The sequence below is a fragment of the Cygnus atratus genome, chromosome 27, assembly GCF_013377495.2.
Source record: "Cygnus atratus isolate AKBS03 ecotype Queensland, Australia chromosome 27, CAtr_DNAZoo_HiC_assembly, whole genome shotgun sequence".
Lineage (NCBI taxonomy): Eukaryota > Metazoa > Chordata > Aves > Anseriformes > Anatidae > Cygnus > Cygnus atratus.
In genome coordinates, this window is record NC_066388.1 from 5581118 (window position 1) to 5607725 (window position 26608).

Consider the following 26608-nt stretch of genomic DNA (forward strand, 5'->3'; position numbering starts at 1 on the left):
ATGCAAAGCTGCCTAGCAGTCACCCTCAGGAACTGAGAAGGATCTCCTTCTCTGCCATCTGTCCCAAGGGCAGGCAGCTGTTCTTCAGCTTGGCTTCCCTCATGTGAATGGTTGTCAGTGTACAAAACTGAAACAAGCAAGCAGCTGAATAATTCACTGATGCAAAACCCTTCGTCACACATGTGAGTGCTCCTCCTGGATTAAGAGAAACAAACCACACACAACAGATATTGGTGGCATCATCCAGAGTGTGGTATGAAGACACTCCAACATGAGAAAGTAAATCTTTTACATTCAAGACAAGTTAAGCTGTCCTCAGCAAACAATTTTCAAGAGGTTGCACCTGTGTAATAAAAAATAAAAAAATCCCACACATTTTTCAGAGTTATCCTTTTTGGAAAATGCTAATGCTCAGTTTGTTGTATTTGCAGCAGCACTGTAATATCAGAAAAGACTGAAAATGCACAGTTCATACCCTAGTGCAAGCCTGGCACCACTGGAGCCTGGATCTCATTGTGAAGAGTGGAAATTCTGGTTAGGGTTAGAAACCCTCTACAGGCAATTTGTTAAACCGCCTAGTGTTTAACTTACCTTAAATTTTATGCTAAATGGGGAAGTGCCTCACTGCTGGAAAGCAGAGTTTTTATTCTCCTGTCTTATTCCTCTCTAGAAGCAGCCAACCTAGCCAAACATATTCTACCAGCTACGTTATTGAGATGCAGGTATATTTCACTGCAATACACCGAGGTTTTCTTGCATTGTTTCTTGTTACTGATCAGCTCTGAGCAGTGCCCATAGGAATTTGGGCAAGTCACGTGTTTTGGCTTTCCTCAGACATTGATCTTACAGCTGGTTCAAATCCAGCAATGGAAATGGCAAGGATGCACAAGGGAGTACTAGTGGTTTCCGGAGGATACAGAAATGCGAGCCTCTTTGAAAATTTGGTTCAATGCCCTCTCTTTTTCCCCCCCTTAAAGATTATCATCTAATAAACATAGCCTACCAACAAGTCATTTGCAATTGTATTATAATGATTTCAACATGTGTTCATGAAGGTTATTCATTCCCACAGTGGGACAGGTTACAGTCAACTTTTTTCAGTTCAGAGTTGGGAATGCAGTAAGCACCATCCCACATAGCTGCTCCTTTGTTTTAAAATGTATCGTGTTGTAATTTACATTACTGCAATGTGTTCGTAAAACACACTAGTCCCATCTGGGAGATTTTCACTCGTACGATGTGCTCATGGAAATGACCTCATACAGCTGAGAGATGCAGCTCAGTTGCTTTTTGTGTGCTGCAGTCAGAAGGTTTCACAGCACAGAAAGCTGTACTCTAGCCACTTAAGAGTTAATAGAAGCACCAGTTTTAGCACAAAGAATGTTGAATACGTGTGCACTTGCAGATGGAATCCATGTGGGCACAGCTACTGTTAGCTGAGAACTGGGTCCTTTCCCACAGGAGATACTGATGAGTTTCTCCCTTCTTTCTTCACCAGTTCATGCTGTTGGATTACAGCCTCAGGAGATTTTCAGTTTATTTTCAGAGTTTATTCTGCATGGTAGGAAGTCAGTTCTGAACAGAGGAGTCAAGTTTATTGCAGATCTGTGTCCCAGCTGGAATTTCTCCAAAGTTCAAAAGAGACTTGGAGAAAAGATTCAATGTACGTTGGTTTTGAGTTCAGTTCTAATTCTGACTACGAACAGCTTTTGCTTCATAACAGCAATCATTTGATTATTAGGGGCCTAAGTGTATTAGAAGTATCTCATGGGTGACAGAATCATAGACTCATAGAATATCCCGAGTTGGAAGGGACCCACAAGGATCACTGAGTCCAACTCCTGTCTCCACACAGGTCTACCCACAAATTCAGACCATATGACAAAGAGCACAGTCCAAACACTTCTTAAACTCTGACAGGCTTGGTGCCATGACTACGTACCTGGGGAGCCTGTTCCAGTGCACGACAACCCTCTCAGTGAAAAACCTCTTCCTGATATCCAGCCTGAACCTCCCCTGTCGCAGCTTGACTCCATTCCCTTAGGTCCTATCACTGGTGACTAAAGAGAATAGGTTGGCACCTGCACCTCCACTCCCCCTTGTGAGGAAGCTGTAGGCTGCGATGAGGTCTCCCCTCAGCCTCCTCTTTTCCAGGCTGAACAGGCAAAGTGACCTCAGCTGTTCCTCATACGTCTTCTCCTCTAGGCCCTTCATCATCTTAGTAGCCCTTCTCTGGACACTCTCCAACAGTTTCACATCCTTTTTGTACTGTGCTGCCCAGAACTGCACACAGTAGTCGAGGTAAGGCCGCACCAACGCAGAGTAGAGTGGGACAATCACTTCCCTCAACCGACTAGCAGTGACGTGCTTGATGCACCCCAGGATACAGTTGGCCCTCCTGGCTGCCAGGGCACACTGCTGGCTTGTGATCTATGCTCTTAGTTCCTTTAGAAAAATCTCTCCTTTACACCATTCAAACTGTATAGTATAAGGACAGGTCCTATCCAAGATCCCATATCCAAATACTCCCTAACTTTGGCGTGTTCCACATCTGGATAGTGTTCAGCAGCCTGAATCTGTCTGTGGATGAGGTTTTACCTAATTATTAATTGCCACCACACCCCTTATTGAACTGCACCCAAACAGGCTGTGTATGCATACCGGATAACTATATCCAATACTTTCCCCACATACAACTGTGCTCACTCAACAAAAACAGAGGGGATCATTTCTCTGAAGCAGAGATCCTGCAATTGCTCTCCCTGTGCAGTAAGGAACTTGCAAAATTGGCATAAACTCATCAGTACTCTTGGCAGAAGCTTCTGTCTAGAAGATGTGAGCATATGAAGATGAATTTGCATTGTCTTACACAGGGAAGCTATCGCGGAGTTGTAAGAAGCAGGGGGAGGTGAGGAGGAACAGCCTATTAGGTCATTGGGTCTGCACTCTCAGCCAAAGCAGCACTGCTAGCTTGGGTCTGTCCTTCACTGCTTTTTCCAGTCTGGTTTTTAAAATAACAGAGGCTTCCACTGCTGCTCGGGGGAAATGTTTCCCAGACTACCAGACCTCACCCGTAGGAAATGTCTCCTGATACTCAGCTTAAATTTTCCCTCATCCCCATGCTCCACATGCTCTCAGCTTCTTTGGTTAGAACAGACATTAAATTTCCACCAATTCCACTGAACTGTTTGAAACATCTCTTTTGAAGGTAGATAAATATGCATGTAAGAACCTATTAAAAAAAGAAAAAAAAAAAGAAAATAAAAGAAAAAAGAAAGAAAAAAAATCCTTGGTAAAGGGGGAGTGCAAGGAATTAAATCTGAGGAGCAGTGAACCAAGGTAGCTTGATTCTGAGAAAGAGCCAGGAAATTCACATTTTAGGGCCAGTCATCTTGCTGGCCAACGGGCCTCCTTTTCTCCACACAGCACAAGTGCCAGCCTTACTTGGAGTGTTCAGCCTTTTGCCAGTTTGTCTGATGGAGTTTTTCTTCCCTTTACATCCAATCTCCAGGGTAGCATCCATATGGTAGGTAGACAGCTGTTAACAGAGTGGATAGATTGCCGCTTGAAATGCTCTAGGGCTTTGTTTACTGCCAAATACAGTTGCTGACACTTAACAGATTATTATTATTGTTACTGTTAATGTTATTCTTATTTGCTGAAGTTACTTCTTATCACGATGCCAACTGTATTTATTTTTTTTAAATATCATTTCACCAGTTTGAAAGGTCAGTGCAAATAAACCAAGGAGCAAGACAAGTCTTGCCAAATCCTCAGTTCATCTGACAGAGGGAGGGAGAGCACAAAACATAGATGCGAGTGAAGGATCATAAAGGACTGTGCCATTTGTCTTAATTTGGTTCAGGATGTGCTCCCTGCTACAGCCAGCCATACAGCTGTCTATGCTTTGGTTTGGTTACTAGCTTTCATTCAACCCCTGTTTCTACCTCTGGTTCTGTCTATGTCTACCTGTTCTCTCCTCCTCAGAACATTTATAGTACTCAGATGACTTCAAAAAGGCCACTAGCAGTCTCTACACAACTATACATAAAGGACCATGAGACAAGGCTCAATTCACTGCTCATCCATGAAAACTCACCTGCAGGACCTACCTCAAGTCTAGGGTTGAAGCAACAACTGGTCCTGCCAAAAAGAAACTACAGGTGCCTCCTAAATTGAGGCAACTTAATATTGTCTCCCCAGCACATTTTTCTAGACTTTGTCTTGAGGCCTGAGGGCAGCTTGCATTTATAGGCAGCTTACAGAACTGCCTCTGACTGACAAAGTACCAGGTCTCAAGAGCAATCTAGGTATCAGGTCATTCCCTAGACTGGGGCCAATACAGTGCTGACCTAACCATTAATTCAGGAAGAGAATGCATGTGTTTTCAGGCAGTGGCTGGAACTATGCCTTCTTTCATTTCTCATCTACATCTGTCATTGTTTCTACTTTCTGGACTTCATATCTAGTAGGACCCAAGGCTTTATTTGCCTCCAGAACTTTTTTTTTGTCTCCAAGTTACTTTGTGCTTCAGTTGCAAAGCAGTTCCCAAAGAGAAAGTGACCCAAGATGGAGCTCTTGTCTTTTCCCAAGAAAGCTCAGTAGACTGATGGAAATTAGGACTGTGGGGTAAGAAGGACTTTTTTATTCCATGGGAAGTTGCAATTTTCCCTCTAGTTTCTTAAAGGAAAAATGACCAAAAAAGGTATTTATTTCTTCAGTTGTCAGAGGGGGCAGGAGAGCAAAAGCTTCAATGAGCTCTGATGTAGGAGAAAAGATGCATTCAGAGGGATTGTTTTCAGATGGAGGGATGGATTCAGATGGATTCAGAGACAAGGATGGCTTCCCTCAGGTCGAAGAGGCTGTGCTGTCCAAATGCAGGAGTCTGACAGAGGACTTTCTTGGTTCTTCCTCTGAGAATTAGACTTTCCTGGCTCTCACCTTAGGAAGTCTTTTTCCCAGTGTCCTATGGAAACAAGATCTATGCAGTCATTCTGTCTGTCTGTCTGTCTCCACCCCTGAATCCCTCCAATTCCCAAGTAAGCTTTGAACCATTGGCTCAACACGGTGGTTGAGGAATATAGATCTCAGAGAGGATTACAGCCCTAGCATTTTCTTGAACAGGGAAGAGAAAGTTGCCATATATACCCCCTGTGAAAGGAAGAGTGTGCATTGAGTGTATAGATACTTTAATTAGATACTGGAGAACCACTGCCACAGAGAGACCTTATAAATACCCTGACTGTCAGGGGGTCTTACCTTCACAGACACTGAAGTTCAATATCAGCCAAAAGACCCAAGCTCTCAGGGAAGTGAGCTTCTGTGTTTTGATACATAAAATTATTTGTAATATGTCACAGTGGCCACTTAGGACTGGAGGTCAGCCTCTCAGCCAGAGGAGATACCTAGTACAGGCACAGCAAATGGTTAAGGAAAAAACGTGCATGTTTAAGCTGCAGTTTGCACAGCTCACTTGTTCTTACACTTAAGATAACACACTGCATGTCATTTGATTGCAGGGAAAACTGGATGCTCTCTGGGTCTTGCTGCGGAAAGGTTACGACCGTGTATCTGTGATGCGCCCACAGCCAGGAGACAAGGTACCGTGCCTCAAGACATTTCTTGGGAAAAATAAAATCCATCTAAAACTGCTGTCTGCCTTTACAAGTGTTACCTAAGCGTTGTGATTAGTTTTCCGTGATGAGGCAGATAATCATGACAGCGCAGAAACAAACATTCAGTCACATTTTATCAGCTTTGTTTGTAACTTGCAGTTCATGCAGTTTCAGACCGATATATTTTCAACTGTAAAAACTGTCTTTGTGCAATGACAGAAATACCCATCTAGGGGCCCAGTACAGACTTACTTTTAGATGTGTAATAAATTCTAATAAATGGTAAGAGATATTTCTGCATATTTTCATTCATTAAAATCTTAAATTCTGGAGTAAAACTCTGAAAAGACATAAATCTATATATATTTCTACATAAATTTAAACTTCATGGGCACTTCTATAGAGCAAGGTCTGCAGAAGGAGAATTGGACTGTTGCATGAGAAGAATGAAATGTTCTCATATATTTCCAGTAAAAAATGGGCTCATGCAAATTTCTATACATTAATACATGCTTTTGGGTGGAAACAGAAGCCATTGAATAGAATGGACTAATGTCACTTTATGGGGATGATACTCTTTACAACAGCAAGGTACTACAGAGCTACCTCTCATCTCCACAGTATTAATCTCCTCCTTTACAGTGGAATGAAATGCCTGTGTGCTTCCGACATCATTCCAGTGTGAAGATATCCCCAGCTATCTCTAGAGGTACCTGGCTGGGCAGTAATGTGGGCAGCATGTGCTCAGTGCTGTGGTCTGCTCCAAACACTCTGCAGACTTGCAGGGATGTTTGGCTGGGAAGGGAGAGCCTGAGCATCGCAAACTCTACATGTGCTCAGGGTGCGCAGCAGGTCTGGAAATACCTGTGGTAAACATAAGACATCCCCCAAATCCTCACAGTTTAGATTGTCAGTTGCCCAGGGCTGTGCCCAATGCGATTTTTACTGTTTCCAAGGTTCGAGATTCAGTATCTCCCTGAGCCCAAAATTTGATCACCCTCATAGTGAAATACGCCTAGTACATTAATGTCACACCTGGTCATTTTACATACCTCCGACATAAATGGGCAAAGGAGGTTGGAGTTGCTTCAGGAATATAGTTGGACCAAAGCATGAGTAACTGGGTAGCACTGTGACGGTTTCAGGAAATCCAACTGGACATGAAACGACAAGATAATTTTTTGGTGGAGAATCATAGTCCTGTAACATTTGGCTCCCTGCAAGGTTTTCCATTGAATGCAAGACCCGTAAGCCTTTGTGAATAAAAAAATGTAACTGCAGAAATCACACAGAAATCACAGAATGGCTGAGGTTGGAAGGGACCTCTGAAGATCATCTAGTCCAACTCCCCTGCCTGCAGGATCACCTAGAGCACATTGCACAGGATGGCATCCAGGCAGGTTTTGAATGTCCCCAGAGAAGGAGACTCCACAACCTCTCTGGGCAGCCTGTCCCAGTGCTCTGTCACCCTCCCAGTACAGAAGTGCCCCCTCATACTCAGCCAGAACCTCCTGTGCTTCAGTTTGTGCCCGTTGCCTCTTGTCCTGTCGCTGGGCACAACTGAAAAGAGACCAGCTCCATCCTCTTGACACCCTCCCCTCAGATATTTTTATACATTAAAGAGGTCTCCCCTCAGCCTTCTATTTTCCAGGCTGAACAGGCCGAGTTCTCTCAGCCTGTCTTCGTATGACAGGTGCTCCAGTCCTCTCATCATCTTCATAGCTCTCCTCTGGACTCACTCCAGCAGCTCCATGTCCCTCTTGTACTGGGGAGCCCAGAACTGGACACAATACTCCAGGTGTGAAGTAGATATACTCCAGTGCTGAGTAGAGGGGGAGGATCACCTCCCTTGACCTGCTGGTAGCTCTCTTCCGAATGCACCCCAGGATCCCATTGGCCTTCTTGGCCACAAGGGCACATTGCTGCCTCCCTCCCGGTCAGCCTGCTGTCCACCAGGACTGCCAGGTCCCTCCCTGCAGAGCTGCTCTCCAGCAAGTCAGCCCCCAGCCTGTGCTGGTGCTTGGGGTTATTCCTCCCCAGGTGCAGGACCCTGCATTTGCCCTTGTCAAATTTCATGGGGCTCCTGTTGGCCCAACCCTCTAGCCTGTCGAGGTCCCTCTGAATGGCAGCACAACCCCCTGGGGTACTAGCCACTCCTCCCAGCTTTGTGTCGTCAGCAAACTTGCTGAGGGTGCACTCCATTCCATCGTCCAGGTCGCTGAAGTAATATTTTCATCCTTCAAGGGGAAAATTTGCCAAAGTATCTTCACTTAGTGTGAAACTGATTTCTGAGAGAAAAGTTCATAATATATACTTTGCTAATGCCTGGCAACTTCGGTGCAATTTTCCCACAGAAATCAGGGTTTGAAGAATGCCACTTCTATGAATAATTTTTCTTTTACTTGAAGAATTAAAATTTTCTTATGTGAAAGATGCCACTTCCATTTATACTAAGGAAAATCCAGAGCAGTTTAACTGAAGCTGATAAAGTTAGCAGCAATATATGACAGCAGGCACCCTCCCTTTTGGTGATGTTGCTCTTAGACATGCAGATCTGTGTCCTGTCAGCATAAGTAACAGCAGAATTAGCTCGTATACATGTTACATGATCCAGACTCAAAGTAAATTAAGCTCTTTACGATTCTGCTATGCTGTGAAGGGTCTCTGATTTGGGTGCAAATGTAATTTAGTGTGAAGAAGAAACTGGCTGAAAATGCACCCAGGCCTCTAGCTGCAAAAATATCTGTTTCTCTCAAATGACTCCTGGAAGACTTGGAAATGTTTGGGCACTTCCATGTGTAGGTATAAGGAGCTTCTCTGGCTTTCTGTGAGGTTAGACAGCCCTTTCCTCTCATGTAAACAAAACTATGCGCCTGAGTGTTGGTCTTCTCTGAATAAACATACATGATCATCTTGATGGTTTTAATCTCTTTCAGACTTCAGTGAGCAGTTAGTGTTTATTCCCTTGTAGTAGTGACATAACAGCCAGGTGATGTCACCATCAGTGGAACAGGCAAAAGCAATCTGAGAACCCACTAGAAAACAGTAAAATGGCAAAATGGCAGTGACATTCAGTAGTTTACACAGTTGAAATGACAGAATTAGGTAGCATCAGCAATTATGTGGGCTTTTTTTTTATTTTATTTTTTTAATTATTATTTTTATTTGTTTGTTTGTTTGTTTCCTTACTTTGGATATAAAGCAGGGAGAAGAATCTAGCTTTCAAGCACTGGGTTTGGCTTTGAGATCTCTGAGTCATCTCTCATCTTGCCGTAGATACTCTCTGTGCTTTGGGTGCTGGTTTTGGCTCTCATATCTAACTTTTTGCTTTGTAGACATAGAAGGTCATTTTAGCTTTACGATACCTAGAGGCTTCTGTGCAAGAGACTGGGAAGTGATTTCTTTCAACTGAACAACCTCAAACTACAACTGTGCTTTGGAAGAAAAATTAGTCAAAAAGAAAAGCAAAAGGTTGCAAAAATAGCAAAAAGTTGCAAAAATAGGTGTTAAATTTGCACCACACAAAATGAGGAGAGTCTAACACCTATTTAATCCTAACCAATCTCACTCTATTCTTCTCAGGGCCACTGTTTTTCTAAGATAAATTTAAGTCCATGTCCAAGCCCAATGATACAAAGGCTGCATGATTCAGGCTACCTTATGGCTAGTGGCTACTGCCTGGCCAGTAAACATCAAATATTATCTCATAAAACATATTACTGTTTTGGTGTGGTTGGAAATGCAGTGGGAAGGTCAGTACTGAACTGATGGAGACAGCAGCACGGAATCATCTGCCAGTGTCAACTACAGCTGTCAGTGCCTTGAATGAAGATATTGGAGTTGTGTGAATGGTTTGCTTTCCTTGAAAAACAAAAACAAAACAAAAAAAAACACAAGGAAAAGGAGCAATACTACAGAAAATCTTTTTACAAACCAGTGTCTATCAGACAATCAGAAAAAGAAAGGAACTGTTGCATTTCTCTGTAAGGATGGGAAATTCCTACCCATGCAAGTACTAAGAGTGCCTCTGTATCACTTACAAACGTAGCCCCTTCTCTGAAGTGGATGTTTAATAATCCCTTTGTCATTTTCTTCATCCAGCCTGTGACATGGTTCTTGGCATCTGTTTGCCTCCTAGCAACAACTGCAGCAACAGTGTTTCAATCGTTCACTGTATAAACACAGGACCACTCCTGCATTTTATGATGGGTGCATCTTCTGTTTACTGGGTCACTTAGCAGGCACGTTTATACACCTGGTCCCATGCTAGGTATACAGCCAAGCATAGGGTATGTCTGGCAGCTGACAGCCAGTGTGATGAAGATGCTTGTTGACACAATGATCTGAGATATGGCACCTCCTTGACTCAACATGCAGACCGAGTCCAAGTGGCTGTATCCAACAGGTTTGGATGCTCTTCATGCCAGAGATGCTGTAGGATGTTCACACACAGGCAGCCCTGCACGTTCACACACAGACACCTAGAGGCTACCTCAGCCATGTGTTTCCAGTGTAGAGTTTGCCAACACTGAATAGCCAGCAGGGTAGAGCTGTTAGAGTTGTTTTGGCAATGGTGAGGTCAGCTGTAAATTCCTGTGGCCTCTCCAAGGGATTCCAGATAGCTCCCTTGGACCAGGCAGTGTGGACTGGTGGCACAGCAAGGACAGACTTGGTCCTCAGCAGATTGTGAAATCTTCAGCATGGGCAAATAGCTCCTGTCTGCAGGTTTTCATAGCTGTCCACTGGCAAATTTGGGTTTGAGCCTGTTTTACTGGGAAGTATAGGTAAAAGAGTGCTCTACCCAGCTTGTCAGTAAAGGGGGCCAAATCACAGATGGTACTGGCAACTATAAGCTGGTCTTGTTATTTTAAAGTGGAGGCACAGCTGGTTTGAAACTTCAGCCCTGATAGACTGGAGCCATGTGCAAGCCCAGCCTTGACAGCTGCAGAAGACAGAAGGCTTCAGGCAGCTATATGCAGGGCTTTGAGTTATTGCAGCACAAGGCAGGGCAGCTGCAGCTTTCCAGCTTTTTCCTGACTCTGCCCAACTTCATTGCTATGCCATCCTTTTACAGAGTGTTGTCTCTGCAAACAAAAACTGGATTCTGAGTATTGCAAAAGCCCTGAAAATGGTGGAAAAGCTCTCATTTCCTGGCATCACAGGGGCTTTCAACCCCAAGGTGCCTATGAAAAGCAGGAGTTTTGTGCCTTGAAGGGATGACTCCAAAGCAAGGATGAAGAGGGTATCTTGGGGTTCCCAAATGCAATTCTGCCCTTCATCACACTGCCAGCTGAAGCAAGCATCCACCCTCAGCACAAAGCTGGATGTGCGCAGATTGAATCCATTTCCTTTGCTACCTGAGTATAATTTCCTTCTGCAAGGACAGCTGCAGTAGCTCACAGAGCATGATGTGAGCAATCTGCCATTCTGCGGAAGACCAGGCCACCCATCACTCCATCCCAGGTTTTCTGCAGGAATACTAGGCAAGGAAGTCTGGGCTGGGTGCTCTGTTTTGTCTGCCTGGCAATCACACAAGGCAGTGTCAGACTGACTAGCTCAGTTTTGGCCATACTGTGCAGCCACGCAGCATAGACTTCAGGACACGTGCTAAATAAAAACTCCAGAGTGCTTAGCAGCAAACTAGCATGCCCATGCTGCCAGCTAGATGTGAACTACCAGCCACAGCAGTCTTTGCAGCATGGACATACCCTAGGAATGAGAGAATCAAGGGATTAGAAAAGCAGCCTAGAGAAACCAGCAGCCTCAAAAGGAGCCACCAGATTAAAGCCCCACCACATAGTGCATTCTCAAGTTAGATAAATATTCTAACCTTTGCAGGGAAAACTAATGGCTAGTAAAGAGTTGCCTGAAATTTGCAGACAGGAGCCTTTGATCATGTGATATTCCTAAGAGCTATGAGAAGGAGATGTTTTGAAAGCAATTTGCACTTCCTTCCTTCTCTTACCTGCAGAAAAGAAGGAACCAGATTTCAGACCCTTGGTGTTGTCATATGGGCACCTTAATTCACCCAATGGTCAACTTAGAAAAGTAAAGCTAGAAGATGAAAAGTTGTAACTGAAAGGAATCTCTGTTTGCTTTGGAGCCTGAAAAGGAATTGGACTCAATCCCAGGGTTACATCACTTTCATATATAAGCAATCCCTTGCTATAATCAGTTACTTTATCCACTGCCAGCACATTAGCTGAGCTGTTCAAAAAGATCACTTGCGTAGAATGGAACATGGCTCCAGCTTCAAACACTGTGTTGACTAATTGTTACTCTTTATCTGCTGTAGCCCACACAACTTCCTAGGTACCACAGAGAATCACCAAGAAAGATGTCCCCTGCCCCAAAGTTCACATTAGTCTGTAACAACACATTGGTTCAAGGGTAGTGACTAATAAATTTGCAATGTATATACATTGCAGTGGATAACGTGGGGATGAAAGCTTAGATTCCAGTCCTCCTCCTCCTCTGTGTGACCTCATACAATCCCTTCTCACCGCCTTTTGTCTGTTCATGCCCTGAACCCTTTAATCAACGTTGGGATGCCTTATACTAGGACTGTTTCTTCACTGCAAAAGGTACAGTCGTCAAAATAACTAGGTGCTGTACACAGTAAGAAAGCTGGGTTTGCCTAAAAATGGAGCTTGGGGGATTTTTACCAATTGTACCAGTTGCCAGAGTAAAAGATGAACTCTGGCAAAGCTGTGCCTTGATCAAGGGATCCTTCTAATTTGGAAGACTTTAGGTTCAGTCCTTAACCTTGCAGAACCTGCATACAAGCTTAAGAAAACACAGGTGGTGCCTGGGGTGCACAGCATTCAATGTATAGCTTTGTGTTAGATGTGCCAAGCTGGTGCAGGAAATGCCAACCCCAGGAGGGATGGACGTGCTGGATCTGAAGGCAGGACAGCTGAAGTACTGTGCTGCTCCTGAGCTCCTGTCTTCCATTGAGGTTGCTTTGCCTGGGCAATGCACCTTGCTTTTGGGGCTGCCCAGCTTCTCCTGCCACACCTTCCTGCCTGCAGGATCGCCATCTCTGGCATGGTGTTAGGGTTAGGTGTTCCTGGACAATGGTGAGCTGAGAGATGCTTGCCCATAGCATGTCTTACCTGGCTTTGACCACTATGGCTCCATGAAATCTACAGCAATTATTATCAGTGACTGGTCCTGATCAACATGTTGTTATGTCTGGAACAATTGGCCACGTGCCTATCTGCATTCGCAAGAACAAACCATGAAGCAAACTCTGGTCTGGTTTTCAGAAGGCTTATTACACTGAATCTTTTCTTCCAAAGCAAAAGGAAGAGAAAGGCATGTTCAGGACCTGATTGAAGTGCTCCCAGAGAGCCTGAGATGCACAAAAAGGTTGTGAAATTCTTTTCTTGGAGTCAAACCTGGAAATGGTCGAGGTTACCAATAGACACAGATGTTTCCAATAAGGCAAGGAAGTCAGAGTCACATGGGATTCCTGTGGTCTTCTCACATTTTCGAGAGACTAGGTTTGCATTCTTGTCAGCATTAATGAAGTTATTTTTACATTCTAAACATGAACAGATAAGGGTGATTTAAAAATACATAATTTTAAAGAAAACTTTATCACTGTTATAGTAAAGTAAAGGAGTGCTTATCTATGCAAAGTGCTCACTAATTGTGGGATCCAAATAATGAGTGTGCCTTAAGTGTGTTGGTTGCATTTCCATGATAAACAACATTCTGTCAGGAGTTTATGAGGAGATTATTAAAATGCATGTCAAGCTCAGATTTGGCCAGGAACATCTCAATTTGAGAGCAAATCATTTTTTAAATTTGTATTGCATAGTATTAATCGCAATTTCATTTTGTGTGTTATTTGTAAACATAGATATAGATAGGTAAAATATGGAAAAAAGTACAATGAAATCGTGTAATTATGTGTAAAGATATATTCTGCCAAAATTAACACAGATGCAGAGAGGAGCTTCTTCCAGAATTAGTATAGATTTGCATGTTTGCCAGTCAAATCACATCTCTTGTTAGATCTCAGTGATATGGTTCTGGTATAAATTGTGGTTAGTTATGACGAGAGGATGAGGCTACAAAATCCATGAAAATGTCCCCATTAAAGTAATCATAAGTGGTCTTTTTGACAATGAAAGGAAGGATGTTTGTGTGTGTGTGTTGTGTGCATGTGCTGACCAAAAAAAAAAATATCTTAATATAAGCAGAACAGCCAGTGTATGAAATACGACCAGTTTACAGCCAAATTGCATGAATCTTCCCTACAGAAAAGCACTGTTTTTCAACAAAAGCTTACAAAACTCTCTCTGCCCTGTGATCACCCTAATGTTTATATATTACAGTGAAATGCCAAAACCTCATATTAACTTGATTTCAGGCTTCACTGTGAAAGTTTTGTGCAGCCTAAGGAATTCAGATGACCGCTCTGGATTATATCAGTCATTCATCCTAAATGACTGTTCCTTGTGAAGGACCCAAATCTGCCAAGAAAGGACTTTGTGCTGCCTGTTAAGTCCCACTGTGTTTTGTGAGAGTCACTTGAGCATGTGTCTGCTGCTGCTTGCCTGGAGCATACCTCTACACAGCTGTGCCACAGGGGACAGCAGAGGGCTGCCAACCCTTTTCACTATTGCTCCAAGAGTCTTAAGCCATCTTAAGATGGATAGCCCCTTTGATTTGTACCCTGCTATTATAATTATAGCTCTAAGATGTGCAGTTGAGCTGGAGGTCTGTGGGCAATTCTCATACAGCATCTGGGAGCTCTGAGGTTGGGGCACTGCTGGGAGCCTGGAGCTGCTCTGGTCTCTGCACCAACACACACACTGATCTCGGCCAAGCTGCTTAATCACCTTCATAGAATCACAGAATCATTTAGGTTGGAAAAGGCCCTTAAGATCATCAAGACCAACTTCTGATGCATAATGCTACAAGACCACCACTAAACCATGTCCCTGAGTGCCACATCTACACGTCTCTGAAATACCTCCAGGGATGGCAATTCCACCACTTCCCTGGGCAGCATATTCCAATATTTGACCACCCTCTCTGTGAAAAAATTCTTCTTGATATCCAGTCTAAACCTCCCCTGATGTTACTTTAGGGCATTTCCTTGCTTCACCTGAGAAAAGAGACCAACATACCTCGCTGAAATCTCCTTATAGGTAATTGAGGGCACTGAGGTCTCCCCTCAGCTTCCTCTGCTCCAGACTAAACAGCCCCCATTCCCTCAGCTGCTCCTCATACCTCTTGTTTTCCAGTACCTTCACCATTTTTGTTGTTCTGCTCCGCACACGCTCAAGCAACTCAACATCCTTCTTGTAGTGATGGGCCCAAAACTGAACACAGTACACATCTCAGAGGCTTCTCCTGTCTTCTACATGAGGTTAATCCAATGCATTTTCCTTCCCAAAACACTGGTGAAAACAAAAGATGGAACTCAGTAATAAATTTAAAGTATTAGCAAGTGTCGTGGCTGTGGGAAGGGATAGCTCTATTTGCAGATATGTGTGTGGGATTGCACAGTCACCTGTGGATAGTTACAATGTGGTGCTATAGTACAGAGATTCAGGATTTCATAGAAGCATAGAACCATTAAGGTTGGAAAAGACCTCCAAGATCATCTGGTCTAACCATCACCCTACCACCACTGTCACCCACTAAACCATGTCCCTAAGAACCATGTCCAACCTTTCCTTGAACACTCCCAGGGACGGTGACTCCACCACCTCCCTGGGCAACCCGTTCCAATGCCTGACCGCTCTTTCTGAGAAGAAATGTCTCCTCATTTCTAACCTAAACCTCCCCTGGTGCAACTTGAGGCCATTCCCTCTAGTCCTATCACTAGTTATCTGCGAGAAGAGGCTGACCCCCAGCTCCCCACAGCTTCCTTTCAGGTATTTGTAGAGAGCAATAAGGTCTCCCCTGAGCCTCCTCTTCCCCAGACTAAACAACCCCAGTGCCCTCAGCCGCTCCTCACAGGACTTGTGTTCCAGGCCCTTCACCAGCTTCGTAGCCCTTCTCTGGACATGTTCCAGGGCCTCGATGTCCTTCTTGCAGTGAGGGGGCCCAAAGCTGAACACAGTACTCGAGGTGCGGCCTCACCAGAGCAGAATACAAGGGGACAATCACCTCCCTGGTCCTGCTGGCTGTACTATTCCTGATACAAGACAGGATGCCATTGGCCTTCTTGGCCACCTGGGCACACTGCCAGCTCATGTTCAGGTGAGCATCGACCAACATCCCCAGAGCCTTTTCCTCTGTACAGCTTTCCAGCCACTCTGCCCCAAGCCTGTAGCTCTGCTTGGGGTTGTTGTGGCCAAAGTGCAGGACCTGGCACTTAGCCATGTTGAACCTCATCCCATTGGCCTCAGCCCATCGACCCAGCCTGTCCAGGTCCCTCTGCAGGGCTTCCTGCCCTCTGGCAGTTCGAAACTTCCCCCCAGTTTGGAGGATCAAGTTTACACATTTTAGATCTGTATGGTGCTCAGATAGTATGACAGTCTTTTTTGCATAGTGTGCCAGGACCCATTTTTCTTTTGCATACTCAGGTGTCACAAGAAACTAGTGGGAATCAGGAGGTAGCTTTGCCAAGTCTATCCACACATTCTCTTTGGTACCCATGCCATGAGTTTATCTGTTTCAGCAAACCATGATTCTCAGTTCATGGGCGAGCGCTCCTGGGCACTCCTTGCTGACTGGGCACACATTGTCATGTCTAAAAAATGCAGAGGAAGAAAAAAAGCAGCCTGAATAATTACCTCCTTACAGTAAAATTTCCTTCTTCTCACCATTTGTAAGCTTTAAAAAAAATTGAAAATATTTTAATATGCTTCACATAATTGGGTGTTCCACAGAGGAGATTAGCACTGGCTGCTCTGCTACTTGAGGAATTTAAGTCTCTTCTTATCTCTGGCAAATTCAGACTCTCAGAAAATGAAGCCTCCTTTCCGTGACTTTCCCTGGCTTCTGGAGAAAGCTGTGCACTTTTAAAGACCTCTCTTGGAAATAACTAATCGTCTTTCGCCCCACAAAGCCCCACAAAGTGCTGAAATGGAAGGAAATGAAATCTAAACTACAAAGAGAAGGACTATGCTGCCACATAACCTGGGAGCTTGCTCCTTGACATTATAGAGGTGTGTGAATATATTTGTTTGCCAGAGGACAGCTGTCTGGGTGCAGGCATACAGCTGGTGGTGTGGGTTTCTCCCTGTAGCTCGGGACCACTTCTTCTCAATATGAAGGTTGGTGCATGAGTTTCTGCTCCAGGTTCTCATCCACTCCCACCCTTCCTACCCCCAAACTCACAACTGCTTTTTGCTTCTCTGAGAAACTGTGTATGAAATAGGGTTGGTCAGGCTTTTAGTGCAGCGCTGAAACTGTCACACTTACTGAGCTTTGTTTTAAAGCGTGATTTGAATTGAGGCAAGGAATTACCCCACTTCAATGCTGACTTCAGCTTTCTAGAGCAGTGAGGGACTGGGCAGGCTCTCTATGTGGAGAATATTCCTCCACGGGGCTCATAGAAAGGGCAGCCTTCCCATTTAATGAAATGAGAAACAAAAGGGGTTCCTAGTTTGTTTTAAAAGCAGAAGGCAAAACAAGCCAATGGAACAGCATAGTTCAAACTTTCCTCTGCATGGAATGAGTAGTTCTGCAGCTGTGGGGTGAATGAATTAGCCGTTGGAATAAAACCCTTACTGGAGCAGCAAAATTATGACAATGCTGTGCTGTGGGGGAATTGAGGGACCAGGATGCCAGACGTAGAAAAGTGTCTAGGTTTGTATATTCTCAGAGAAAACATTGCACGTATGTTCAGTAGGTGTTTAGGCTCTGAGAATATGAATAAAAACATAGAAAGTGAAATTCCTATAAGAGGAAGGGGAGTATTCTGATACAGAGAGAATCACCTTGTGACAGATGTCCAGAAGCCCCCCTCTGCCACGTATGTTTCTTCACTGACTAAATGTTGTGTTTCCCCCATGCAGCTGCCAACAGAGTGCTGGACTTATCCTCCTTATCCTTAAGGGAAAGCGAGGTCATTGGTACCTGTGGGATTGCAATAAATTCCTAAAAATGAGCAGCTGAAAAATTTGGACTGTGTGTGGGCCCATCTTTATTGAGAACTTGTGAGGGAAACCCTAGGTCTTACATCAGCCATCCAAGAACCCTCAGGGACTTGCTTGGCATGCAAAGCTACCCAGAAACAAAAGCACCAACAGCAGATGCTTTACCTGTAGTCCAAGGCACAGAAAGAGATGACTTAAACTGCAGCTTAATTCAATCCTTGTTTTTGCCTGGTCAGGCCCTCATCTTGGATGTGAGAGCATGTGGTACTTGCAGGACCCTAGGCAAATGTGGCTGCACAAAGAACAAAAAGAGCATTCAGTGTCAGGTCGACAAGATGGGGTGGCCACTGAGAAGATGAAGGCACAATGGGTGTAGGCACCATCATGTTGGCAGAGTGGCTCACATCGTATCAGTGAGTCACACAACAGACAGGGTGAAGCACAGCACTGGCGGTCAGCCATTGCTGACACACATACGTGCAACTCCTGATTGCTGCAGGCCCTGCTTCTGGCCCATTTTTTAAATATAACTACAAATTCCAAACACATAAGTGGTATTTTGGAGGAGTCATAAAATGAGACCAGGTGGACCATGGGGAACACAAAGGCACTTTATTTGTGTTAGCACCAACGGCTGGTCATCAGCCATTATGCACTTGCAATAAACTTGGCTGTTAGCAGGTTCATGAGGAACTGTAAAGCCTATTAAGTGTAGCTGGCACATAGGGATACTGTTTTTAACTTAAGTCTGCATTATTAGAGTGATGTCAAAAAACAGAGAAAGAATGTAGTGGTTAGCTGGGGACTTTGCTTGGAGTGCACGAATCCAATGAAAACACCCTAAAAGCTGTAATTATTTGTTCATAAGTGGATACTTACAAGCAAATTCTGCCACACAAACCTCCAGCAAGTCACACTGAAAGTCAAGAAGTCTGTTTCATTACAGAGTAGCCAAGACGATCAGTACTATGTATTATTAATCAGCTTTGGACATCACAAAGCACAGGAGAAAGACTTACCATCCTAGGAAGTCCCCTGGATGCTCCCCTATTTTGAATTAGCAGTCTATTTTAGAGATGATAAGATTTAAGGTAGTTGTCTGATTTCATGCCATGCTGTTTCATGGTGTCATGAGTAGAAACCCTCTGAAACAAAGAACAGAAAGCAGGAGATACAACTGCTTTCCCATGCTTTAAAAGGAAGACCTCCGGGTGACTTCACACACCTCTTGCTGTGTTGCCACTTGATGATTCTTCTTTCTGCAGACTCAGAAATGTATGGGCGCAGATAAGGAACTGTTGTTTAACCCATCGTTAAATCTATGCTAACAGGTTTCTGTTGACAGGCTGCAGAGCTTGAGAACAAAATTGTAACCTTTCTGCACATATTATTGCAGTGTGGTTTTCCATTAATAGCCATGGAAAAGTTAACCTAAACATCAGCTCTTTTTCCTGGAACTAACAGCTTTGAAGCCAAAAGCCCAGTGATCTGATCATCAGCTTGCAGGATTACTGCAAAGCAGACTGCTCGTTACTGTAAAAACAAAGTCCAGAGCTGGCTCTCGAGCTGCTGGACCTCTGTTTATGAATTAGAGAGTAGCCAGCTCATAAAGGGGAGTGTCCCAGTCATGTCTCATTGCAGAATTACAAGTATATGCCTTTTACCTCGACAGGCACAGATTTGCCTAGGAAGCCCAGGAAAATCCAGCAAACAGGGATTGCAGAGATGGCAATTATTTCTCACTAAATACTGGTAGGACAGTATTCAACAGACAGTAGTTCCTGTTTTCTTGAGCCGTTAGTGCTACCCTGCACAGGCAATTCCCGAGTCACACAGCATACAAAGCGCCACTGAGTTATGCTCTTCTCCTGTGCACATAGTGGAAGATCCTGTCCTCAACCATGCCCTGTCTTCTCTGCCCCAAGACAAATTGCATTCAGACAGGTCTTCCCCAGATCACCAATTTATAGAAGAATAGATCCTACAGGCTCTTCTTTCCTCTCCAGAGGGATGTTTACCACTGCCCTTGATTAGTTGTTCCAGTTATCACTGCCAAAGTAATGTTTCATTTTTCATTTGATTTTTAATCCTTTCCTCATACCCAGTAGACTTTGTTATTCAACCTCCAGATGAAAAATTACAATCCTGTGTGAGACAGAGTCTTTGATGTGTCACTCCGCATTTCTCCAAGACTAGCTACCTCTTTTCCAGAAAGACAATGGGAAGAATGACCAGATCTTCCTGGAAATGACACCCATCCCACAGTGTAAATAAGCCCAAACTAGCTCCTGCAAAAGTAATCAGGCCTGTTTGCTGACATACAAATGCCCACTCATTGCTGAAAGAGCCATGCTCCCAAACTCTGGCAGAAGACAAAGAATGAGGTTATTACACTCATTCCCACGCTTGACTTTGGCAAAGTAGAAGCCTGTATCATCTTGTTTCACTTTTCGTAGGAGTTTGAATGTTTTCTTTTCAGTAGGTTCCCCAGCTCATTCAGTCCTGTGTGATGTAGTTGCAGATATCAAGTGGCAGAGACTGTCAGAGCAATGGGTATTATCTGGGTTGTGGTAGGTCTGAAGAGCCAGTCACAGACCAGAAGATATGAGTAAGTTTCTGAGTAAGATTTCAACTGGAGGTTGAATTGGCAGAACCACTCTTTGCACTGTGGAGCCCTCAGATGCACAGCACTATAGGTGTAGGTATAGGTGAGTGTTAATCATAAGCCGACATGACTGAGCTTATACAGCTCTTACTTATTCCAAATTCTGTGAAAGATCTGCGAAAACTGCAATACTTCATGAAGTTTAAAGTATTTTCTTTTATTCTTCAATATATTTTGCTTTTGGAATGCTTGAACAGAACAGAATCATATAAGTACATATACAGACCATTGCCTTAACATCTGAATAGAGTAACCATACCTAAGGCATCAGAGAAAGATACTTTTTCTGTATCCCCTCAATTTAGACAGGATGCTTATCTGAAGTGTAGGAAGCTGCCTCTGATACAACCGGAGTTCAGTTGCCATGAGTGAGATCACTGATCACTAGTTTTGGTGATGTGTTTATCATTCTCGTATGGGGTAAATCTCACTTCGTTATTGGTTTCAGAGGGAAATGCCATTTTGTACCACTCCTTTAATGGGAGTTAGAAAGTTACATCTAGCATGGCTTGTAGTACTGAGACCAGACAGAATGCTCTGGATCTTACCCTGAACTTTATCATTCTGCAGTACTTTTCACAAGGTCTTTTAAGTTATACCATAATAATCCCTAGTTTTCAGCACTGTCTCTATGATAAGAGTCCAGATAATTAGAAGCCTATTGGAGTAATTATCCAAAGTTCCTTCTTATCAATGAAAGTCTCCCTCCTAATTTTAGGAGAAAATAGATCAAGACTCCAATTTATCATTTAATGAGTGGACAAGGTGGCTGGAATGCCTTGGGAATGGTAGGTTTTATGAGCAACACTGAGTTCAAGGCTGTGTAATAAGAGACATATGGGAATGGTTTTGTTGCGGTGATGTTTTATCACAAAATGAGACAGTTTTAATAGTTGCTTGGTGACTAGCAGATACAGAGGTAGCTGTGTAATTAGTGTGCTTGCTACAGAAGGCAGTGTTTCCTGGCATTACCAAGTGGATTTGACACAGACTGATCTCACTGAGAGCAGCTGGTAACAAAGCCCAGAAGCTAGTTAACAGTTTCCTAAAACTGTCTCCAGACACCCTTGTGTGATTTAAAAGTGCTGCCAGCTCAGGTCACGAAAGCAGGGATATTTCAAGCTCTCAGGATCCTGTCATGTAGCAGAAGCCCTCTGGGATTTTGGGGTTATCTTGATGGTGGGGAGGTTCAGAGTAGCAAACACCCTTGAGCCCAAGAGATCCCTGACCAGTGCTTTTCCCAAATGATAAGAAAGCGGTGGGAATCCTCACCCTGGCCTTTTCCCAGCATCACCCTTGTCCTGGCGCAAAGGAGCACATTTTCAGAGAGAGGTTTTGTAAAGTGTCTGTGCAAAGACCTCTTTCACAAGAGGGATCAGCACCATACCAGCTGGAGGCGAGTTTTCTCTGCAGCCACCAGAGAGGCTGCCTGGGCTGTGTGGCTCCTGCGGGCTGTGAGCTGCCGTCACGACCCTGCTCCCCACAGGGTCGGAGCTGCTGTCAGCTGCACTGGGACTCTGCAGTCCTGCTCCTCTCCCTGTTCATCAGCCTCGCAGGTATTCCTGGAAGGTTCAGGCCTGGGCTGAGTTCAAGTAAAGCACCATCAGTCCTTGGTGGGGAGGGTTTGGCCTAGAGAATTCAGCACTAGTTTCTCCCACCCATGTATATGCTTTGCTTTTAAAGTAGCTACATTTTAGTAAATTATCTCTTCCAGAGATTAGTGGTAATTCTTCGTGTATTTAGTGTTTTCTTGTTATTCGTTTGGCTGTTATCTCTCGTAAGTTTTGTGTGTGCTTGATTCAGAATCAGGTATCAAATCACAGGTTAGTTTTCAAAGCTCCCCCCACCTTCATTTCTCTTTTTCTCTTTCTTTCTCCTTCTTTCTCCTCTCTGCTTTTTATTTTTGTGTTTACTTTCATTTTTCTCTCTCCTCTTCCACATAACAACAGGATAAATTAGGTTATTGTTTATGGAAAGTTTGAATTACAAATGACCCATACAAAACAACATTAAGGATCATATCTTTTCCAATGTCTCTTCACAAACCCAGGAGTTCAGAAGCCAGTCCCAGTGTTTTATGATTTTAAAATATTGATATGTTTCCAGGTATTCATTCCAGCTTGATAGGAAACCAAGAGAAACAGAAACATTTTTCAACTTCAGAAAAATGTGGTCAATCTTCCCTGTTAAAGAGATACCTCCTCAGTGCTGTGGAGGGCATGCCGCTGCTCTGGGACTGACTTCCCTTTCCTTCCTCAGCAGGGCTGAGGTGAAACCAGAGAAAAGCTTCCTCACCTGGGTTCTTCTGTGATGGGGGCCCGGGAGCTAGCTGCCTAGCACAAAAAATAGTCGCATCCCAGGAGAAAGTCATGTTACCCCCAGCTGGGTTCAGTGTGCCACATCCCAACCCAGGGGCCACACAGGTAGTGCTCTGGGCAGGCGGTGATGCGTGATGAGACAGCCCCTCGTCCAGCTGGTCTGGTGTCCCAGATGAGCAGCAGGAGAGGCAGGAGGTGGTGGGAAGTGGCTTGGGCAAGGCTGTGGAATTCCTAGGAAATGCTACAGTGTGGCTGAAGCATCCGCTGCTCTTTGCACCTCTGCTTGCCAGATCAGCCTCTGAGACACAAATGCTCAGCTCACTCTCTCGATCATGCAGCAGCTGCCACCCTGTGCTGTGGCCTTGATAGCATAATGCCCCCTCACCCCACCTTCTCTTCCAACCCAAGCAGCACTCCCCAGTCAACCAAATGCGAAGAACAAAGGGAAAAGCTTGGATCGAGCATGCAGCCCTACAGCACTCCATGTGCAAAGCGTTGGCAGGGCCAGGCCCATGATCAGTGCAGATGAGCCTCCTGCAGCCAAGTGTTTTGCTGTCCTGGAGGCAGTGCTGCCTGCCTACATCCCTAAGACAATCAGCTGTTGAAGGTGAAAGAGCAAGGCCACTCCATGCAGAATTCATTATGCATGTGCATCTGAGCAATACTCTTTAGAAAAACAACATAAAATGCTGGAATGAATTGCCCTCACAGATTTTGCTGATTCCACTAAATTTCAGATGTAATAATGTTTCCATACTGCTCCAATTGTCTTCTGAGGCACAGCTGTGACTCTGCCCCCTGAAGTGTTGCGGCTGCAGAAAGGGAAGTGAAACCCAGCCAAGGCATTCAGCACAGCAGCCCTTTAATATACAGCCTATTCCCTCTGTTCATCCGTTCTGTATCTCTAGCTACCGTCTCCCTGCTAGAAAGGCTCACAGAATTGGCTCCTCTTATTCTCAAAACTGTGGTACAATCTGATTCAGGAGCTTTTTCTTCTGGAATGAGAGGTGACTTCTGTTTAAGGATCCAAAGTAGCATTTAGTGGAAATGGGTTGATTTCCTGCCTCCTGGATGTTCTGCCACAATCTTCCACACCCACTCCATCTAAATCTGGGCACTTAGATGAGATGATAAAGCTTGGGCTCCTAACTGGTGACTGTTGAATGTCTCCTAAAATATAGTCATGTGAAGGTTCTTGTGCTTCCACTGGTTGTAGAGAGATCCTGCACCCCTCTTACCTGTAGTACCTCAGATACCCACTCAGGCATTGCATCCAGACCTCCAAAGTTGAACAAGACATTTGGGCCCAGACTTTTCAAGGGTCTATTACTGTTCACTTCAACCCTTTTTATCTGGGGGGTGAGTTGGACTGTGCTGGCAATGGAGAGCCCTGTAAACGCTTGAATGGATGGGTGATTAAACAGCCAACTTGATCTTCATCCAGATGCTTTTCCAGATAAAACAGCACTGAATCATGAAGGTTAATGACGCTGATGTTTTGTTTTTGTATTGCAATTGCATGGTACAAAGCCCAGCCGTGAATCAGGGACCCCTTCTGGTAATTGCAGGTGGGAAAACATCTCTCTTGCCATGCAGTTCAGAGAAAGCTGGGTCTTCTGGAGCTCTAGGATTACTTGTCTGTGGTTACACTGGCTAGCACAACCTCTGCACTTTTGTGTCTGTTATCAGATCACTAGATGCAAGATGAAATCATTGTTTAACATCCAGATTTTTGGTTTAAGTAGATCTCTTCTCCCTGGGTCTTCTTTGCATTGGTACTCAGGGCACTAGTAAAATATTTTCTGTCTCTCCTGTGTAATGGCATATTAGTTTGTTTCCTGGATATATCCTTGTCATTCAATATGACAATTCTCCTTCCGTAAGAGATGTTGGCTCTTCCATCTCCCCTGAGGCCATGTGCCAAAGTCCACTCTGGACTCAAAACTGCTATCTGGCATTCTTATCTCCCTCTGCATGGGTGAGAGAAATGTCCAACAATGACACACAAGAACTCCCTTTGTCTGTCAGTTCACATGAAAGACGGAGGAAGCCTGAACTGTATATCTGTCCTCCACACGTTGGATGCCCTGCAGAACTACCTCTTGCACAGTAGTAGGAGGCGTGCTTAAACAGGTCACTGTGAATTCACTGCAGAGCAGCTGACCCAGACAGAAAAGAAAATAGGAGAAGATAGGGAACTGTGGGCTCAATCTGAGAAAAAGCCCCAGTCTTCATCCTTTTTCAAGGGGTAGAAGGATTGAACTTCTAAATCAGACCAGCATTACTGTACACGGCAATGAGGAAGAGGTGTCTGACGAGTACAGCTCCATGCTGTGCAAGCTCTGGGTCAAGTCTGGCTCTCTTGTCTGCACTCCCTGTGCTGTCTTTTCTCTGGTCTGCCTCTGCCTCCAGTCCGACTCCTAGTTCCAACCAGACAGCATGTCCAGCAATCCTGTTTTAAAGCATCACTAGTGAGGACAGTGGAGGCTTAATGACACTTGAGAAAAGAGCTCTCTAATTTCAAATCAAGCCTAGTACTGGGGAAAAGAGATCGTTAGTCATGGGTAAAAGCAGTAGTTCACGGACACATGTTCACTAGGTGGTAGCTGACTACAAAAACTAGTGTAAAATGTGGTGCAGCTGTACATTGGTATGAGTTGCTAGCAGCATTCTTATGATAATGCCCTTGCAGATTTCCTCAGGCCAGTCCTTATCAATAAGAGGTCAAGTCTTTGCCAGTGAAGTCAAACCCTGTAAGGATGTAATATCATTTTGGACCTTGCCTTGGGCATTGCCATGAGTGCTAGATGGTTTTCAGTCCATAAGTCCTGCCCCGGTCCCAAACCCACATATTTTTGAACTTCTTGAATGCACTTTGGGTGTGCTCAGTTCCATTTGGATCAGCAGCACCATAACCTCACCCCTGGAGCATCCAGACAGAGTATCTCTCCACACAAAAACAGTTACAACTTTTTGTTCTCTGGCTGGAATTCCTGGACTGCTGCTTTTTGTTCGGGTTTGTTCCATTTTCAACATAAATAAAGAAAACAAAACTAGTGCAAATAATAGTCTGAAAGTGCTAAATTTCCATTGCAGGAGACATGGATCTAGAACAAGGAAAACATTCTCATGTTTTGTTTCTCTCTGAGCAGAATTGGTTAATCTTGGGTTCAGACTTTCACTCACTCAGCAGGCCTGCCCTGCAGTATTTACTTAAAATCACAGCTAAGTGCATTAAAGCAACATTAAAGCAAAGACACCAGCCTGCAGAGAGCAAATAGAACCAAGGACGCTCTAAGCTGATGCAGCAGCATGCTAATTTCAGGCTTCCCTCAGCCTGATCATCCCATCGGCATATTCCTGGCCCTTCTGTGTGTCTTTGCTCTGCCCCAGAGTCCCATTCCTCAAGGAGAGCCCAAGCTGAAGCCAAAGGTTCTTCCTGCTGACAGATGGCCAGGGCTGAGACACACAGGGAGTTGCCGCCGTGCTCGGAGCAGCCCCAAGGTGATGTTTGCAGGGTTCAAGGCGCTGTGAAATCTTTGTTTTCCTTAAATGACCTTTGCTTGCACAAGACAGCCTGCACTCAGCTGTGGGCTGCTCTGCTTCAGTGAGGAATCCACTTTCCTCTGCTGAATGGCTACAGCTCAGACAGATGTTTTTTCGTATCCACATGATGATATAATTGGCAGAGCACATGGAGAGGAGCTGTCTGTATCTCTTTATGTGTCAGCCCCTTCCATGCCAGCTCCACTCATCCCTGTCAAATCCTTCTCCATCACTTTTCTGGCTTTCTACCAGCATCTCCCTTACTTCACTTTGGGTCCCTTTTTAGCAGAGCATTTGTCCATAGGCTGTGTACAGCAGGGAGACAATATAGCACCATGCAGAGAGTTCAGAGGGATGATGCTACCCCAGAAGATCTGCTCCAACCTGCATGGGCTC

The 26608-nt window shown here is 44.5% G+C and overlaps 1 protein-coding gene across 2 annotated transcripts in view; it reads left to right on the forward strand.

The window, feature by feature from the left end:
- ANTXR1 (ANTXR cell adhesion molecule 1) overlaps nt 1–26608 on the forward strand; it is a 117226-nt gene that overhangs the window by 85378 nt on the left and 5240 nt on the right. For both annotated transcript variants that reach the window (XM_035568810.2, XM_035568811.2), the window contains one exon: nt 5520–5600. In XM_035568810.2, coding sequence (XP_035424703.1) covers nt 5520–5600 — 81 coding nt within the window. The remainder of the gene's footprint in view (nt 1–5519; nt 5601–26608) is intronic.